Source organism: Strix uralensis, chromosome 18 (genome assembly GCF_047716275.1).
Source record: "Strix uralensis isolate ZFMK-TIS-50842 chromosome 18, bStrUra1, whole genome shotgun sequence".
NCBI lineage: Eukaryota > Metazoa > Chordata > Aves > Strigiformes > Strigidae > Strix > Strix uralensis.
This window is the reverse complement of record NC_133989.1, coordinates 555740-571864: the sequence shown is the minus strand read 5'-3', so window position 1 is coordinate 571864 and position 16125 is coordinate 555740. Positions and strand designations below refer to the sequence as shown.

At 66.6% G+C, this 16125-nt stretch overlaps 5 protein-coding genes across 6 annotated transcripts; 3 read left to right on the top strand and 2 right to left on the bottom strand.

Annotated features, from left to right (window-relative positions):
- Positions 1 to 329: 329 nt before the first annotated feature.
- TNNC2 (troponin C2, fast skeletal type) lies at positions 330 to 2209 on the bottom strand. The gene is made up of 6 exons (XM_074888020.1): positions 2116 to 2209; positions 1323 to 1374; positions 1061 to 1204; positions 866 to 980; positions 653 to 789; positions 330 to 573 (listed from the first exon to the last, which is right to left on the bottom strand). The coding sequence occupies exons 1-6, from the start codon at positions 2125 to 2127 to the stop codon at positions 542 to 544; spliced, it is 492 nt and encodes a 163-aa protein (XP_074744121.1). The 5' UTR covers positions 2128 to 2209; the 3' UTR covers positions 330 to 541.
- A 1235-nt stretch (positions 2210 to 3444) lies between these two features.
- On the top strand, positions 3445 to 5855 carry SNX21 (sorting nexin family member 21). 2 transcript variants are annotated; one of them, XM_074888352.1, is made up of 4 exons: positions 3445 to 3532; positions 4156 to 4446; positions 4601 to 4755; positions 5063 to 5855. In XM_074888352.1, exons 2-4 carry the CDS (start codon positions 4170 to 4172, stop codon positions 5732 to 5734), a joined length of 1104 nt encoding a protein of 367 aa, XP_074744453.1. In that variant the 5' UTR covers positions 3445 to 3532; positions 4156 to 4169; the 3' UTR covers positions 5735 to 5855. The 2 variants fall into 2 exon arrangements, with proteins under 2 accessions (XP_074744453.1, XP_074744451.1); XM_074888350.1 differs by lacking the exon at positions 3445 to 3532 and adding an exon at positions 3772 to 3918.
- Positions 5856 to 6080: 225 nt separating this feature from the next.
- ACOT8 (acyl-CoA thioesterase 8) lies at positions 6081 to 8799 on the bottom strand. Its single transcript, XM_074888353.1, has 6 exons — positions 8622 to 8799; positions 8396 to 8532; positions 7801 to 8026; positions 7416 to 7573; positions 6902 to 7093; positions 6081 to 6821 (listed from the first exon to the last, which is right to left on the bottom strand). The coding sequence occupies exons 1-6, from the start codon at positions 8744 to 8746 to the stop codon at positions 6703 to 6705; spliced, it is 957 nt and encodes a 318-aa protein (XP_074744454.1). The 5' UTR covers positions 8747 to 8799; the 3' UTR covers positions 6081 to 6702.
- A 204-nt stretch (positions 8800 to 9003) lies between these two features.
- On the top strand, positions 9004 to 11989 carry ZSWIM3 (zinc finger SWIM-type containing 3). The gene is made up of 2 exons (XM_074888345.1): positions 9004 to 9180; positions 10069 to 11989. The coding sequence occupies exons 1-2, from the start codon at positions 9026 to 9028 to the stop codon at positions 11942 to 11944; spliced, it is 2031 nt and encodes a 676-aa protein (XP_074744446.1). The 5' UTR covers positions 9004 to 9025; the 3' UTR covers positions 11945 to 11989.
- Positions 11990 to 12003: 14 nt separating this feature from the next.
- Positions 12004 to 14459, top strand: ZSWIM1 (zinc finger SWIM-type containing 1). The gene has a single exon (XM_074888346.1). The coding sequence runs from the start codon at positions 12148 to 12150 to the stop codon at positions 14026 to 14028; it is 1881 nt and encodes a 626-aa protein (XP_074744447.1). The 5' UTR covers positions 12004 to 12147; the 3' UTR covers positions 14029 to 14459.
- The last annotated feature ends 1666 nt before the right edge of the window (positions 14460 to 16125 follow it).

The following is a 16125-nucleotide window of genomic DNA, read 5'->3' as shown; positions in this document are numbered from 1 at the left end:
ATCCCCCGTGGTCCCACAGCCCTACCCTGGAGTGGGCAGGAGCAGCTGCCCAGGGCCCCTGAAGCTTCGCTGCCTGCTGAGTCCCCTTGGGGCTGCGTGAACTGGCCGCTCCGTATGGAAAATCTGAGCTCAGCGCTGGCACCTGCCCAGCAGCCCGTGGGAATCGTGGCCCCGCGCTGCCCCCGCACCCTGCCAGCACGGCCCCGCGGGCTGAGCCCGACCGGCACAACGCACCCAGGCAGACACAACCCCCCTCCCCCGGGGAGCGGTGCAGGGGGCACGATGCTGCAGCCCCCTCCCCACGCAAACAGAAGTTCCGCAGCAGCAGCTCAAGCCTTTCCCCTTTTATTGAGGCTCAGACCCAAACCGCATGCGACAGACTGGAGGAAAGGCTCGGCCGCCGGCAGTGGGGTGACACCGGAGCCCTGGCATGGGGCAGGGTCGCAGGCGGCCGGGGGCCGGGTGCTGCGGAGCTGCTGCTCCCTGGGCGGTGGTGGAGCAGGGCTGGGCGCAGCGGCCGGCCCGAGGAATGTCTGGTCCCTTACTGCACACCCTCCATCATCTTCAGGAACTCTGCAAGAGAGCGGCACCCTCAGCCCGCGGCTCTGCCTGGGGTGCGCAGCACGGGCGCTCGGCCGGGGCCGTTGCTCACCGTCAAAGTCAATGCGGCCATCGTTGTTCTTGTCCGAGTCCTTCATCAGGTCCTCTATGTCCTCCTCGGTGACGTGCTCCCCAGTGGCCCTCAGGATCTCGCCCAGCTCCTCGATGTCGATGAACCCATCTGCGTTCCTGCAGGAGGGTGAGGGCAGGATGTGGCCCTGCTTGCCCCTGCGGGCAGGATGGGCAGGCATCGCCCCCCACTCACCGGTCGAAGATGCGGAAGCAGTTGGCCAACTCCTCCTCAGACTTGCCCTTGGCGTCCTCTTTCATCTGGCGCACCATCATCACCAGGAACTCCTCGAAGTCGATGGTGCCGCTGCCTGCAGGGAGGAAGCTGAGCGCGGGTCAGGCTGCCCGCCCGGCGCCCAGCGCCCACCGCCTGCCGCCGAAGGCTGCTCACCATCCTCATCCACCTCCTCTATGATGGCATCCAGCTCCTCCTTGGTGGGGTTCTGGCCCAGCATCCTCATCACCGTCCCCAGCTCCTTGGTGCTGATGTCCCCGCCGCCGTCCGCATCGAACATGTCGAAGGCGGCCTTGAACTCTGTGGGGAAGGGGGTCAGGGCCGGGCAGTGCGTGGGACGGGGCCACAGCAGCGGGTCAGAGCTTGGCCCCAAGCCTCAGCCGGCCCCGGCCCCTCTCCCCGCCGCCGCCGCGCTCACCCGCGATCATCTCCTCGCTGAGGAAGGCGCGGGCCTCGGCCTGCTGGTCTGTCTGCGAGGGAAGGGAACTGGGTCACCGCAGCCGCCCCTGGGAGCCCCTCGCATGGGGCGGCCCCACGGCGCAGGGCTGCGGGGAGAGTCCCTGCCCAGCCAGAGGATGATGCTGTGCCGGGGCGAGCCGCGAACCCCCAGCGATCCCCGGGGCTCTGGTGCCACCCTGGCGCTTGCGAGGGCCGTGGGGAGCCGCCTGCCCGGGGCCCCCGCCAGCCGGGGGGTCTCCATGGTGCGGGGGCCGCTGTCCCGTGTGCAGCCTTGGCATCCCAGGCACGCCGCGCTAGTTTCAGGATCTCCTCGGCTCCCCTTACAGGGCTCAGCGGGGCCGCGGCCACGGGCACCTGTTGGCCCCGATCGGGTTTCTCCTGGAGGCGTGGGCCGGCGGCGGAGGCGACTCCGTGTCGCATGACCCAGCGCTCGGCTTTCAGCCACCCCCTGCCACGGCCGCCTCCGCACAGCCCCGAGCTCAGCCAGGGCTGAGCCAGCGGCCGCAGGCACCCGCACCCCTCGGGCAGCCGCACGGTGCCCCCCAGCACATCCCGCAGGGACCCTGCACCGCCCCGCCACCTCCCTGCCCTCGCCCACCACAGTCAGCCCGGCCCCAGGGACCGTCTCCCAGCCACCATCCCCGGAGGCACCTCGGCAGCCCAGATCCCCCGGACACATGCGGTGCCCGGTGCCTCCTGCCCTGCCGGGTCTCGCCCTGGCACGCAGCACGCAGCAGCATGGGGGCTCTTACCATTGAAGGCATTTTTGCTGCTTCCCTCCCCCAGGGAGTCACCACCTCCTGCAGCAGAAGCCCCCAGAAGCTCCTTGGTGCCTCTGGCACCCCAATTTGTAGCATCCCCACCACATGGCGCGTCCCCAGCCGCTGACCCCCCCGGCCCCGGCAGCCTATCAGCTCCCAGGTGGCAAGCTGGCCTGCTCATTGGCAATGGGAGCATTTTACCTAATTTAGCCAAAGCGTTATTGGCCAAGAGCGGGGGATTAAACATGGGTCTGAGGCTGGGATAGAAATTCAAGCCCTCCGGGGAGGGACACTGGAGCCTTGGCAGGAGGGCGGCTCTGCCCCTGCCCCACAAGACCCCCCCGCCCAGGGTGGCTCAGCAAGGAGGGGGTTAAAAATAGCCCCGGAGCCGCCGGCATTACCCAGACAAGGGGGCCAGGACCCTCGCCCACTCCCCTGCCCACAGGATCCCAGCATGGGGCTGGACTCCCCTGGAACAGCATGTCCCCCCCCTCATCCCCGCAAGACCCCGGGGGCTCCAGCCTCACCCTGTCACCTCCAGCCCCCTCCCTTCACCCCATTTTCTGATCAGGTGGGCCAGGGCAGAGCTGCGTTGCAGCCCCAGATGAGGAAGGGGTCCCCGGCGGGGCCTGGGGTGCGAAGCCCCCGAGGGGGAGCAGAGCATGAACCCCCGTCCTGGGACAGGGTCCCCAGTGCTGTTGGGTCCCGGGTGTGGAAAACCCGCCGTTCCGTGCTGCCAGGAGGGTGGGAAATGTGCCCAGGTGCCTCCTTGAAGGCTCTGCCCTCGCACACCGCAGCCTGTGCCAGCCACCTTTGCCAGGGTCTGACCAGGGCTAGTGACTTTGGGGATGCACTGGCCGAGTGGTCCATGCCCCGGTGGTGCTCCAAGGGGGGAGCTCGGGGCTGCAGTGGGGTCAGGCTGGCAGAACCCTGACCTGCAAGGTCCCAGCGCCGGGGACATCCAGGCGGTTCCCTGGCTCCTGGTTTTTCCCGGACCCCCGTTCCCTGGGTGGGAGCTGGGGACAGCACCAGCTCAGCCCCCCTGTGCACCCCACTCTGCCCAGCAGCCGGTCACAGAGGGGCTGGGGGGGCTCTGGGGCTCCCTGGGCACTGGGTACAGAAGCCCCCCCAGATCCACCCGTGCCCAGGGGAGCACCAGGGTCCCCATCCGAGCCTGGGCAGGGTGCAGGGTGCCAGAGCAGGGGCAGAGTGATGGCAGCAGCTGGGCGGGTTCCTTGATATTAATAGACATTCCCGAGAAAGCGGCGAGGAGGGAGCGGGCGCGGCGCTAAATAAGGCCGGGGGTGCAGCCAGGACGCGCAGGGCGCGGGGAGGGGGGGTGCCAGGGCAGCCCCGGGGACGTCCCGCAGCGGCTGCGGCACGGCGAGACCGGGAGCCTGGGTGCAGGGTACCAGGGTGTCGGGGTACCGGGATATGGGGGTACTGGGGTCTGGGGGTACGGGGGTGTCGGGGTACCGGGTTATGGGGGTACCGGGGTGTCGGGACCCTGCAGTGCCGGGGCGCGGGGCTCCTGTGGCCCCAGACGGGGGACCCGGGGCTCTGCCGGGACAGCTCGGGGACCGGGGCGGGGGGACGGTGCAGGGGCTGCGGGCAGCGGTGGGCAGAGCTGCCGTGACCCGTGCCGGGCCGTGCCGGGCCGTGCCAGCCCCGCCGCCGCGATCCGGGTTCCCGACGGAGGCGGAGCCGCGCAGGGAGGATCCCGGGACGAGCCGCGGCGGAGCGGCCATCGCTCGGCACCGCCCGGCTCGGCACGGCCCGGCCCGGGCCAGCACGGTACGGACCGGCCCGGCCCCGCCCGCAGCGGGGACGCGGCTGCACCGGGGACCGGGGGCGAGAGGGGGGGCCCGGGGCTGCACCGGGAGGGGTGTCCGGGGCCGGGGTGTTCCAGGGCCAGAGCGTCCCAGCCCGGGCCCATGCCCTCGGCGCTGTGCTGGCCCACGGGGGGCAGCCCCTGGCCCTTGCCGGTCCCGCCGTGTTGGGGTAACCGGGCTTGACCCCCCTTTTCGGCAGCTGGGCCGGACGGGATGGCCGCCCGCATCCTGCACCGCCTGCGGCACGCGTTGGCCGGCGAAGGCGGCCGGGAGGAGCGGGCACATGGCGGCTCCGAGGCCGAGGACTTCCCAGAGAGCTCGGAGCTGGAGGACGACACGGAGGGGCTGTCGACGCGCCTCAGCGGCACCCTGAGCTTCACCAGCCACGAGGAGGAGGAGGACGAGGACAAGGAGGAGGAGGACGGTGCTGGAGAGGCGCTGGGGGAGCCGCCGCAGCCGACCGGGGCGGCAGCGGGTGCAGAGGACAGAGGCAGGTCCAGGGGCCGGTGCGCTGGGGGGGACGGGGCGGCCCCGCTCCCCGGGGGGGACCCAACCGATGGTGGGAGCGTCAGCCCGGAGACGTCGGGGCGCTGGGAGAGCCCCGTCCCCGCGGCAGGCGCGCTGACACCCCTCTCCCGGTGCAGAGTGGGGACCCGCGGCGGAGCGTGCCAGCGGCAGCCTGCTGACCCGGCAGCTGCAGGAGCTGTGGAAGAAGTCTCGGGGCAGCCTGGCACCGCAGCGGCTGCTCTTCGAGGTCACCAGCGCCAGCGTGGTCAGCGAGCGCTCCTCCAAGTACGTGGTGAGTGAGCCCGGTGGGGCTGGGCGGGCGCGGGGCGGGCGCGGGTCCTGCTCCCTCCCGGGGCGGGGGGCCCAGGGGCTGGCGCTTATTTCTCTCTGTCTTTCCCCGTGCTGCTCGGACGGTGCCGGCGGCTCAGATGAGCCTCAGGTAACTATTGCCGATGGGTGCTGCGGCTGCAGCAGCTCCCTCCCGCCCCGGTGAACCCCCCCACCCCTGCGGCCCCTCCGCGGCCGCGCGCCCGGCTCTGCCCGGCCCCGCGGGAGCAGCGTGCCCGCGGCGGGGCCCTGACGCCCGGCTCGCCCCGCAGCTCTACACCATCTACCTGATCCGCTCCGGCCGGTTCGACAAGGCCCCCGCCGCCATCGCCCGGCGCTACTCGGACTTCGAGCGGCTGAACCGGCGCCTGCGCTGCCGCTTCGGCTGCGACATGGCCGGCGTCGCCTTCCCCAGGAAGAGGCTGCGCCGCAACTTCACCGCCGAGACCATCGCCAAGCGGAGCCGAGCCTTCGAGCAGTTCCTGTCCCACCTGCACTCCATCGCCGAGATCCGCCGCTCCCCCGAGTTCCTCGAGTTCTTCTACCTGCAGGACCTGCGGGCCGCGCAGCGCCTGACCTGCACCGGCATGTACCGCGAGGCGCTGGCCACCTGGGCCAACGCTTACCGGCTGCAGGACCGGCTGGGGGTCTGCAGTTCTGGCCGCTTCCTCCTGACGCTGGCCGGGCTGGCCGTTTGCCACCAGGAGCTGGACGAGCTCGGCGAGGCCCACGGCTGCTGCGAGCAGGCGCTGCAGCTGCTGGAGGCCCAGGGCAGCCACCCGCTGCTGGGCCCCTTCCTGCAGGCCCACGTCCACCTGGCCTGGAAGGTGGGCAAGGACAAGCGGCGCTCGGAGGCCCGGCTGCAGGACCTGCGGGAGGCTGGGCCGCCGCTGCAGCAGCAGCCCACCCTGAAGGAGTGTCTCATCAAGGAGCCTCTGGAGTGAGCGGCCCGCCGCCTGCACGGCCAGGAGGGCTGGGGGACGCAGGGGGATGCAGGGGGGCTCGTGCCAGGAGCGGCAAGGGCGATGCCACGGGAGGGACGGGGGGCAGCATGGCCCGCACCCCGCAGCCGCCTCGGAAATGCACTTTGTCTGGGGTTGGTCTGTCCTGTGGGGCCGGGTGCCCGTGGGTGCTGCCACCCACACCGGTGCTGCTGGGAGCCAGCTCTGCCGCCGCGGGGCTTCCGGAGCGGGTGGGAGCTCAGCCGGGATGTCCCGGCACTGCGTAAGGGAGCGGGAAGGCTCCTGGCAGCATCCGGGGTCTTGCCAGGAACTTCCCATAAAACTGATATAATAACAAGGACTTTATTTAATAAAGTCTCGGTAGGAAGCAGAGCGAGGTGCCTGCTGCGTCTCTTCAGCTTGGCTGCCCGGCAGCAGAAGCCTCTAGCCCCCCACACTGAGCTGGGCGCTGCCCTGTCATCCCCCCCAGCGGCTGGGCCCGCGCCTGGCCCCGGGGAGGAGCCTGAGGGCCAGCAAAAGCGGTGACTGATGTTCCGGGGCACCGGGAGGGCAGCAGAAGTGAGAAGGGGAAGCCACGTGTGCCGCGGTAGCACTTTCCCCTCCTGCGACCCAGCCTGCTGCGGGGGCAGAGCTGGTCCCCAGTGCCCCCCTGGGCGTGCAGCGTCACAGGGGCCAGGGGGACGGACTCCAGGGGGCGGACTCCAGGGGACGGAGCGAAGCTGTTCACTGGGCGGCTTTATTTACGGCAGGCGAAGGGCGGCCGATGGCAGCGTGCGGACACAGTGGATGCCTCTACGGGTGCCCACTCTCTGGCACCGCTGCTCCCCGCAGCGCTGGATCCCGCCTGGTCTCCTTCAGGGCTCCGTCCCGCTGCCACCCAGGTCCCGCCTCGCCCACATCAGTTTTGGTCCCTCGGGGTGCCCGAGCCTCGGCCCACGGGGGTTCCTCCGCTAGAGCTTGCTTGGGTTTGGCGTTTGCTCCACCCTGATGACTCCCTCCTGCACGCAGGTGACAGCCAGAACCCCGTCCCTGCGCCACAGCCGTCCCTGCACCAGACCCCGGCACCCGCCTGCAGAGAGACCCCGTCAGACCGTGGCCCTGGGATGCCAGGGCCGGCCTCTGTCCCTGGGAAACGGGGCGAGGACTCACCAGCCCAGGGGCTCTCGCACTCGTACAGCATCCAGTGGTCCGCTCGGAAGGGCGCATGGAACCACATGGAATGGTCGAGGGACACCATGAACTTGACACGGTGCTGGCAGTGCGGGAGCAGGGCCGTGCCCAGGAAGGCGTAGTCGGAGATGTAGGCGGCCACGCAGCAGTGCACCTTCATGTCCGTCTCTCCTGCGAAGCAACCGGCACTGCCCGTCCACCACGGGGTGGCCACGGGACAAGCCCAGGCCCATAGCATGAGGCAAAGCTTCCTCCCGGCCCGGCTGCTGGCCCAGCAGAGCCGAGATGCCCTTTCGGACCCGCTCCCCTCGCTGTGCCCCCCAGGGCTGAGCACAGCCCACAGGCATCGCTTTGTGCTCCCTCGCCCATATCTCAGCCTTCCCCACAGGCTCGGGGCGTGGGCAGCCCCCAAATCACAGCCCTCTGCGGCGTGAGCCTGAGCCCCAGCCCTCGGCTCGTGAGGCAGCTGAACCACCCTCCCACCGGGACCCACCTATGTAGCCTCGTGCTCGCACCCAGAAGAGCTGCTTCGGCTCCTGCGCCTCCGAGCAGAACATATTTGGCGGGTTCACGGGTTTGATATCAATCGGCACGTCTTCAGCTTGAATCTTGTTGAGATGCTTTCTGTACCTCTCTGCCAAGTTAGGGTTCCTGCAGGCCGACCCAGACAAGCGAGGTTAATGCCAGGGGCACATCCTGCTGGCAGCGGGTTCAGCCACGCAGAGGGGCAGGAGGGGCACGGCTCGGGCCCTGTCCTGCTTCTCTACTCCCCTCCCAGGCGTATTTGGGAACTTCTCAGGCAGTCACCCCCATCCCTGCACCTCCCTAAGCCCCAGCCACAGAGAAGAGCATCCCCAGCGTGCCCCTTCCTCACTCACTGCAGGAACTTCTGGATGAGCTCCTCTTGCGTCAGCAGCTCCTCGGGGGGCGGTACGGCCGACATGGTGAACTGGTGCTGCACTGGGCTCTCCTGGGAGAGCTGGAAGGAGGCCTGGCAGGTGAAGATCGGCTTTCCGTGCTGGATGGCCTTTACGGAACGAACAGAGAAGCTCTTCCCTGTACGGGTGCGCTCCACCTCGTACAGCACCGGCACCTTGGGGTCTCCTGGGACAGAAAAGGGACGTTCTGCTGTTGGGGCACCACAGAGGGGACCTGACCTACAGAGGCTGAGCACTGGGCCAAGCCCGCTGCGCCCTGAGCTGGCAGCGCCACCCACAACCTCTGCTGTGCTGGGGCTGGGATGGCGGCACCTGCTCGCCCCTGTGGGCCGCAGCCCCGGCATCCCCAGCCCCTCCACCACTGGATTCACCGCCTGGCCCCAGCCACCCCAACCCCTGTCCCCGCAGTCACCTCACCGCGGCCTCTCAGCCCCCAGGCACCCCCCGGCCCCTGACCTGCTCCTCCCACCGCGGCCTCCAGCCGCCGGCGCTCACCGGCTCGGCCCTGCTCCCCGCAGCCCGGTTCCCGGCCCACCTGCCCGGACGAAGTAGCAGTGCAGCGAGTGGACCTGTTCGTCGCTGCTGACGGCGTGGGCGGCCGCCACCAGGGCCTGCCCCACGATCTGCCCGCCGAAGAGGCGCTGCGTAGAAGGCACCCAGTGGTGCCGGCCCCTGCGGGGGAGAAGGCGGCGGCGGTGAGGGGCGGCGGCAGGGAGGGAGGGAGAGAAGGAGGGCGGCCCGGACCCGGCGCCCCCGCGCACCTATAGAGGTCGACCTCCAGCCGCTCCAGGTTCAGCACGCTCGTGATCAGCACGCTCCGCAGGTCTCCGAGCGGCGGCGGCCCCGGCCCCGGTCCCGGTCTCCCGGCGCCGTCCGGAGCCGCCATTTCCTCAACGACCCGGAACCGGCGACACTGACAACGGCAACATCCGGCCGGCGCGCGGCGCAGCAGGAAGTACCGCCCACCAGCGGGGCGGTGGACCGCCAGCTGATTGGGTTCTCGAGAAGTCAATCACGAGGGTGGTAGCAGAAAACGCTGGACTGATTGGTTCGTCTACTGCCAATCGGCAGAAAGCGCTTCTTATTGGCTATCTCTCGGGTGTGGGCGGTGCCCTAGCGCGTTTAATAGCGGCGGCGCCCGTATGAGGGGAGCCGAGGCTGGGTCATGGAGCTGGGCGCCTGTTTCAGGAGCTACGAGGACTTCAGGGAGTGCTTCCGCGCCTACAAGCTGGTGCAGGGGTATCGCTACGGGCTACGGAGCTGCGTCTCTGTCCGCTGGTACAACCGGCAGCACGGCACCGCCGTCCGCGAGGATGTCCGGTAAGGCTGCCCTGGGCCGGAGCGCGGGGGGGCGGAGCCGTGTCTGTGCCCGGCTGAGCGCTGCTGCACCCGGGCTGCTGATGCCTTCAGAGGGGCTGATCCCGGGGCTGTGACCCACCTGCGGAGAGCACCGCCGGCCGGGTCACCACTTGTTGTTTTCATGCTCCGGGGTCGCTCTCACCCCTTCGCGGCCTGGCCGTGTCCCCGCCTTCCCTGGGTAACGCTTGCTGTCCTGGGGCTGCTGCTTAGCTCTGGTTTAACCCTCCTTTTGCCTCTTGTAGCAAAACCTGTAGCTTTGATCTTTGGAATGATCCTCTCCATGTTTCCCTCTCCCTGTACTTAATTCCTCAGCCTGTGCTTTGTCTGACACTGTCTTGTTCCCATCCAAGTTGGTGGATCTGCTTGTGTGTTGCAAGGGCTGCAAGGTCATTCTGCAGTTACACAGCTGCTCCCTTACTACCTTAAAATACGATTTCATGCCTTGAAGCCTTTCTTGCTATATTCTAACCTGTTCCTCCAGACACAGAGGAGTTACAGAAATGGTATGTGCTCTAAGGGAGTAAGACACAAACATGCAGGTATCAAGTTTTTGTTGATGGTTTTGCTGTTTCTAGAGAGCAGAAACAGGGGCACCATTGGGAATGAGCTGGGGCCGCTTTGTAGCGTCTGATTGTGGCTGTTGTAACTCTTGATTCTGTTGTTTCTCCTGCATTTGAGCTTTACTCCAGGCTTTGCTGAGCAGAAAGCCAGCCTGCATGTCTGACAGGCACATGTGTTTGCTGTGTGCTCACCAATTGAATATAGCACTGATGTGCAAGAAATGTCTAAACTAAATGCTGACAGCCTACACCACCACTGCTTCCCCCCTTAACGTTTTAATGTTTGCAGGTTCATGCAGGTGAAGTTTGGTTGTGCCCGAATCCAGAGATACAAGAAGAGTAAAAGGCAGCAGTCCAGCTTATGTCCAGCTTATTTTGTGCTACAATATGAGGAGGACATAGACCAGCTGGTGATCAGCGAACTGAACAACAACCATGTCCATGTGGTCCCGGTGTGTTCCCTGAGCAGGGCCACCGCTGTGACAGCGAGTACCGCGGCAGGCAACGGCCCCGCAACGAAACGGAGTGAGCAGCAGCGGGGGAGTGGGACCGACAGCACTGCTGCGGCGGGGGAGGATGCGGTCGCGGGACAACTGGTGAACAGGGTCCCCGCTCCATACAGGACTCCTGTGCACCCTGAGGCAGTGAAGGAAGAACCCTTGGCCTCAGCGCTCGTCAGAGTTGCTGAGGTCATGAAAACCTTCCTGAGGGTGGACAGGGGCTCGCTGGCCTCGATTAGTGCAGACAGTGACCACGGCCTGGATAGACTCAGCTTCCAGACCAGCAAGATGAAGAGCTCGTTTCTGCGGTTCCCCAAGAGCCTCCTGCTGCACCGAGCGCCGAGTGAGGGGGGACACGTTCTCTACGCTTTCCTTGTGGAGAATAAGGAGCAAGTGGGGAAAGTGGTGCACTTGTCACTGCTGAAGGATGACACCGGCCACAGTGTCAGGAAAATGCTGACTGTCTTTAAGGAGTTCAACCCCGAGTGGCAAAAAGTGCAGGCTGTCTTTGTGGACATCTCCTTCTTTCACAGAGCTGTCCTCCAGGAGCTCTTTCCCTCTGCCTGGGTGCTCCTATCTGTCTCTCATGCTGTCCGCCTGCTTGAGAAGAACGTGAAGGAAGCAGAAATCTCCTCTTCCCTCAAGCAGAGCTTGATGCTGGCCTTGCAGAAGGCTGTGTGTTCCCCTTCGCCTGCCAACCTGGATGCCCTGTCTCAGCTGGTGAAGTGCGTGGTCAGCCCGGAGCTGTACAACGACCTGCGAGCCAACTGGTTCTCCTGCGAGCCGCCGCGGTGCACGTACGTGGGGAAAGGTCCACACTCCTGTGGCACACTCTTGGACAGCCTGGACCTCATCACGCACCAAATAGCTGGTCTCTTTGGCCAGCAGCCGTCCCTGGAGGCGAGCGCTTTTCATTTTCTGGAGTGTGCGGAGTTCCTTGATGCCGGAGGCTTGGAAAGCCTGAACCAGGGTTTCCCAAGCACCAAGGAGGACAGTTGGAGCAGCCTCCTGGAGAAGCCTGGTGCGCATCTCAGTGCCACAGTAGAACCAGGCCCCGTTTCTGGCTCCCCGGCTCTTGCCGAGCACCCGGGGCCCACTGGACAGGCTGCCATGGCGGGGACGGGCCATGTGCTGGCCATGCTGTGGGCGAGCTGCACGGAACTGGGCTCCTGGCTGTGCCGGAAGGAGTGGGAGATGGTGCAGAGCTCCACGCAGCTGCTGAGTCCTGCGTCGGGCAGCTTCACCGTCCGGCTGCTGGAGGACACGCAGTGGGTGAGCCGGGACTGCCGGAGCTGCAGCTGCTGCTTCCACCGCCAGTACCGGCTCCCCTGCAGGCATGTCCTGGCCGTGCTGCAGGCGCGCCGGGGCCGTGTGGAGGAAGCCATGGTGTGCAGGCGCTGGCAGAAGAGGTACCAGCACCTCCCGGCCCCCGTGGACGGTCTCCCGGGCCGTGGCAGGGGTTTGGTGGGCGACTGGCCAGAGGGCAGGGGGGAGAAGGTCCGGTCCCTCAGCCTGGAGCTGGCCAACCTGCTGCTGCAGAGTGAGGGCCGGGAGCTGGAGGAGCGCAGCTCCGCGCTGGCAACCATCTTGGCTGCCTGGGCTCGGGCACCGGCACCGGGGGAGGAGGCCGGGAAGGAGCCGCTGCCCCTGCACTGCTCCGGGTAGCGGGGACACTGAGGAGACGCGTGACGGCGGCGGGGGGGGGGAGGGGGGGGCCGGCCCTGGGCGCTGTACAGCAACACCCGCCCCGTCCCCCTCCGGTACCGGCAGCGATGGGCCGTGTCCGGCCGGTACCGGCGCTTGGGGCCGGGGCGCTGCTGACGTTATGGCGCACCCCACGGTGATTGGTGGCGTCCCGGGAGCGGGGCATGATGGGATACACCCCCCCTGTCGGGAGCGGGGCGTGCCGGGATACACCCCTCTCCCTGCTGCGGGCGGGGAGCGGGGCATGCCGGGATACACCCCCCCCACACACACACACCCCCCCCGCCCCGAGCAGGCGGCGGGCCGGCATGGCGCTGCAAGGCCACGGCCCGGCGCTCCCGGCTCGGGCGGGGCTGGCGATGGTGCAGGCGGTGGCGCAGACCCTGCCGAGCCTGGGCCATGACTCCCTGGTGACCCACGAGCTGGGCGCGGACGGCCACATGGTCTCCGTCAGCTTCCAGAGCACCGTCATGAGCGGCGTCTTCGCCTTCTTCCCGCGGGCGCTGCTTGTGCACCGGGCCGGTGGGCGGGCAGGCCGGGCGCTCTACGTCTTCCTGGTGGCCGGGCTGGCCCCGCCGCAGTGGGGTGGCATGGCCAGGGTGGTGCATCTCGCCATCCCACGGGACGAGTCGGCGGGAAGCCTGGCCCGCATGTACGAGACGTTCAGGGCCTTCAACCCCGCCTGGGCCAAGACCCGGCTCATCCTGGTGAGCCCCGGCCTCCCCGAGGAGTCAGTGCTCGCCCAGGCCTTCCCGGCAGCAGAGGTGCAGCTCTCCATCTTCCACCTCTGCAAGCGCCTGAAGCAGCAGATCCAGCAGATGGCCTTGGAGGGCCCCACTGAGCACCGGGTCCTGGCCTCTCTGAACGACGCCATGCGCGCAGCCTCCGAGACCAGCCGCAGGAAGATACACACCCTCCTGAGGCGCATGGTGACGCCAGACGTGCAGTCTCAGCTCTGTATTGACTGGCTGCTTGACGATGAGATCTGGGCTGCGCACAGGAAGAGGACCTGGGGGGTGGGTGGTAGCTACTTTAAGGACCTGGAGATCGTCACCCAGGGGTTAAACAGGGTTTTCAGGGCTGGGCGCTGTCTGGAGAGCTGCATCACCTCCTTAGTCCAGCACTACCAGAACTGTATTTCGAAGAGCCATCCTGATCACTGCGCTGCTTGGGCAGGTCCCCAAAGCCTGCCTGCCTCGGGTTCGCCTCTCGCCCCTTTGGCGTGCCAGGGTGAGCCATCTCAGAGCTCTGTCCAGGCCTCCCCCACCGCAGCAGCAGCTCAGCAGCAGCCAGTGCCAGCCTCTCCCAGAGCTGCTAAGAGTCCTGTGATTGTTCTCCAGAGTTCATCGGCAGCTCCTCAGTTCCCTGAGGCATTTCAGTGTCAGCCTGAAACCCTCCAGGCTCTCTTCTTCCAGGATGAGCCCAGAAGCCCTCAGTCCTCTTCAGATCCTTCATCTCCTGCAGCTAAACTGCAGGCCATAGAAATCCTGGAGGGTGACAGCAAGGAGGAGATTAAGCGAAGGGCTGAAGAATGCATCAAGCAGTCTTTGAGTGATATTTGCACAGAGCCTGCTGCCCGGCTGTGCCTGAGCGAGTTTGCGGTGGTTCAGAAGTCCGTGCAGCTGATAGGCACCGAGGAGGATGCTCTCAGCATACGGGTCCTGGAGGATGCCCACAGGGTGGACATGAAAGGCCTCAGCAGCTGCACTTGCCACTTCAACCAGGTCTTCCAGCTGCCCTGCCGCCACATCCTGGCTGTGCTGAATTTGGACAGGAGGACCTTGCAGCCGGAGATGCTCAGCAGACAGTGGCAGAAGGGATGCGATGCCCATCAGGCTGGGCAAGACAGTGCTGATGGCCTCTTGGAGATCCTGAAGAGCTCCTGGGACGAGTCTTTGGATAAATCGCTGGTGGTGTCCTTCCTGACGGCGGAGATCAGCCGGCTTCTCACCCACTGCAGCAGGGAGGAGTTTGAGCGCAGGTACAGGACCCTCCGGGAGCTGGCAGATGGCTGGATCGGGCCCTACGTCGAGGTGAAGCTCTAGTGCTGAGTGGGAGCCGAGCTGGCCGCCCCATGTGCAGCCCTCAGGGGCAGCAGAAGTGTGGGAGGCCTGTTCGTCGCTCCACTGCTGTCCCCGCTGCTACCCGTACTCCACTCAGCCTGTCGCTCCCTTGAGGCTCACCATGGAAGGGGCAGTTTGGGTCCTTTATCTGCTGAGTGACTGTCACCTCTTGCCCGGGGCAGCTGAGGAACCGGGTTGGGAACTCCTGATCACGCTGGACCGGCAACCAGCCGCTGACCTGGCTAACAGGAGACGTGGCTGGAAGCCAGTCGCGGGTGGTTCGGCGTGGGAGGTGACGGTATAATAACATGGGATGAAATTATTTGATCTGTGGCCAGTACCTGCAGGTCCTTCCAACATCCAGCTGTGATGTGTTGTGCAACAAAGCCAATAAATCGGCCTTGTACCACTCAGGAGCTGCCTGTCTCTGTGCCAGCTGCAGCCGCCCCTCCCTGCCGGCAGGTCGGGGCGCTGGGGCTCGCTCGGCCCGTGAGATCAGGAGGGGCCTCGCACGGTGCGTCGCGGTGGTCTGGTCTTGTTGTGGCACCCTCCAGTTAGTGGAGCAAGCCCGGCTGTGAGGCGGCGGTGGAGCCAGAGGGTGGCAATTGCCGCTGCTGGCAGCGCAGCCCCTGGTCGGGAGCGGAGGAGTTGTTTGTCTGGTTACAGCAGCTGCCCTCAATTCCTCAGAAAGGGGAACCCGCCCTCCCTTGTCAACAGCTGCTGTGCTGGGGGTCACAGCAGTGCAAACAAAGCTGTGGTGAGGCGGAGAGCAAAGGCTTTGAACACGTGGGGTGGGGGAGGACAAATAACCCAGAAGAGCAAACAAGCTGTGGCCCTCGGGCCTTGCTCTGGTGCTGGGTGAGCTCCTCAGCCCCCTCGCCGCAGCCAGTCATGCTGGAACGTGGCCGGGTGCGTCGGAGACCCCACCCCATCGCTCTGGTGCAGTCAGGGCTGGTGTTTTCCCAGTCGGTGCTTCCTTGGTTAGCGCTTCGGTTGAAGTAAAACTGGCCCGTTGTGGGAGTAGGACTGCGGCACGGTTGGGGATTTCCTCTTGACAGAGTGTTTTGTAACGTTATCTGATACTATCGAATCTTTCTGAGTAAATACAGTGTAGTGTTAAACTCAGAGCTGCTTGTCTCACCCCTTGGCCGTGCTGTAGGAGAGGCCCGGAAGGTTCTTGCCCACCGGCCCCCTCCCCATCTCTCTTCCTGAGCATGTGGGCACCCTCCAATTTTTGGAGGGCTCTTCCCTCTGCCTCTTGCTGTGTGCAGCTCCAACCCTGCCTCCCCTCCCAGCCCAGGCACTGTGGGAACACCAGCTGCTGTCCCCCCGGCTGGAGGATGAGGGGGCTGGAGGAAGGCCCAGGGCCGGCTCCTGAAGCCGGGAAGCGCTGGGGTCCCCTCCACAGCCAGACCCTGCGCCGGGTCACCATGACCAGCTCAGTGGCCACAGGCACGTGCCTGAGCAGCGGCTGCTCCCTGGGCACTGCGGGTTTCCCTCCACCCTGTCCCCCTCTCCGTGGGGAGCACAGGAAATAACTCATCCCTGCGCTCGGGGTAAACATCTTTCCCAAGAGTGAAACTGCCTGGCCAGGACAAGTACCCGGCTGTAATTTACCCTCTGCGTGAGCGTCAGGCTGTGCCCTCCCACGCTCCACCCGGCCCAGCCTGTGCTCTGATCCACCTGGGCGGTCCCGGCTTCGCTCCGGGGCCACCGAGGGGTCCCGAGCCCGGTGAGGGCTGTGCTCACAGGCTTGCGGGGGGGGGGGCGGGGGAGGCTGCTGGAGCGCAGGGGAGGTCCCAGCCCCCCAAGCCCTCCTTTGGCAGGGCTTTTCCCACTGCACTGGAAGGCAGCTCCCCTGAAGAACCCCCACCAACGCCCTGATGTGGAAGGGGAAGAAAGTCCCTTCAGCCGGTGACTAAAAAAAACCCAAAGCCGCAGCTTCTTCCCCCAGACAGCAGCCGGGCAGCACGCCAGCCGCCAGCACTGGCCGTGCCCCGTCAAGGACGGGCCTGGCTCCAGGCTCCTGTCGAAGCCTTGTGCCGTGGGGCTCTGTGGGGGCTGCGGGGCCCAGCCCGG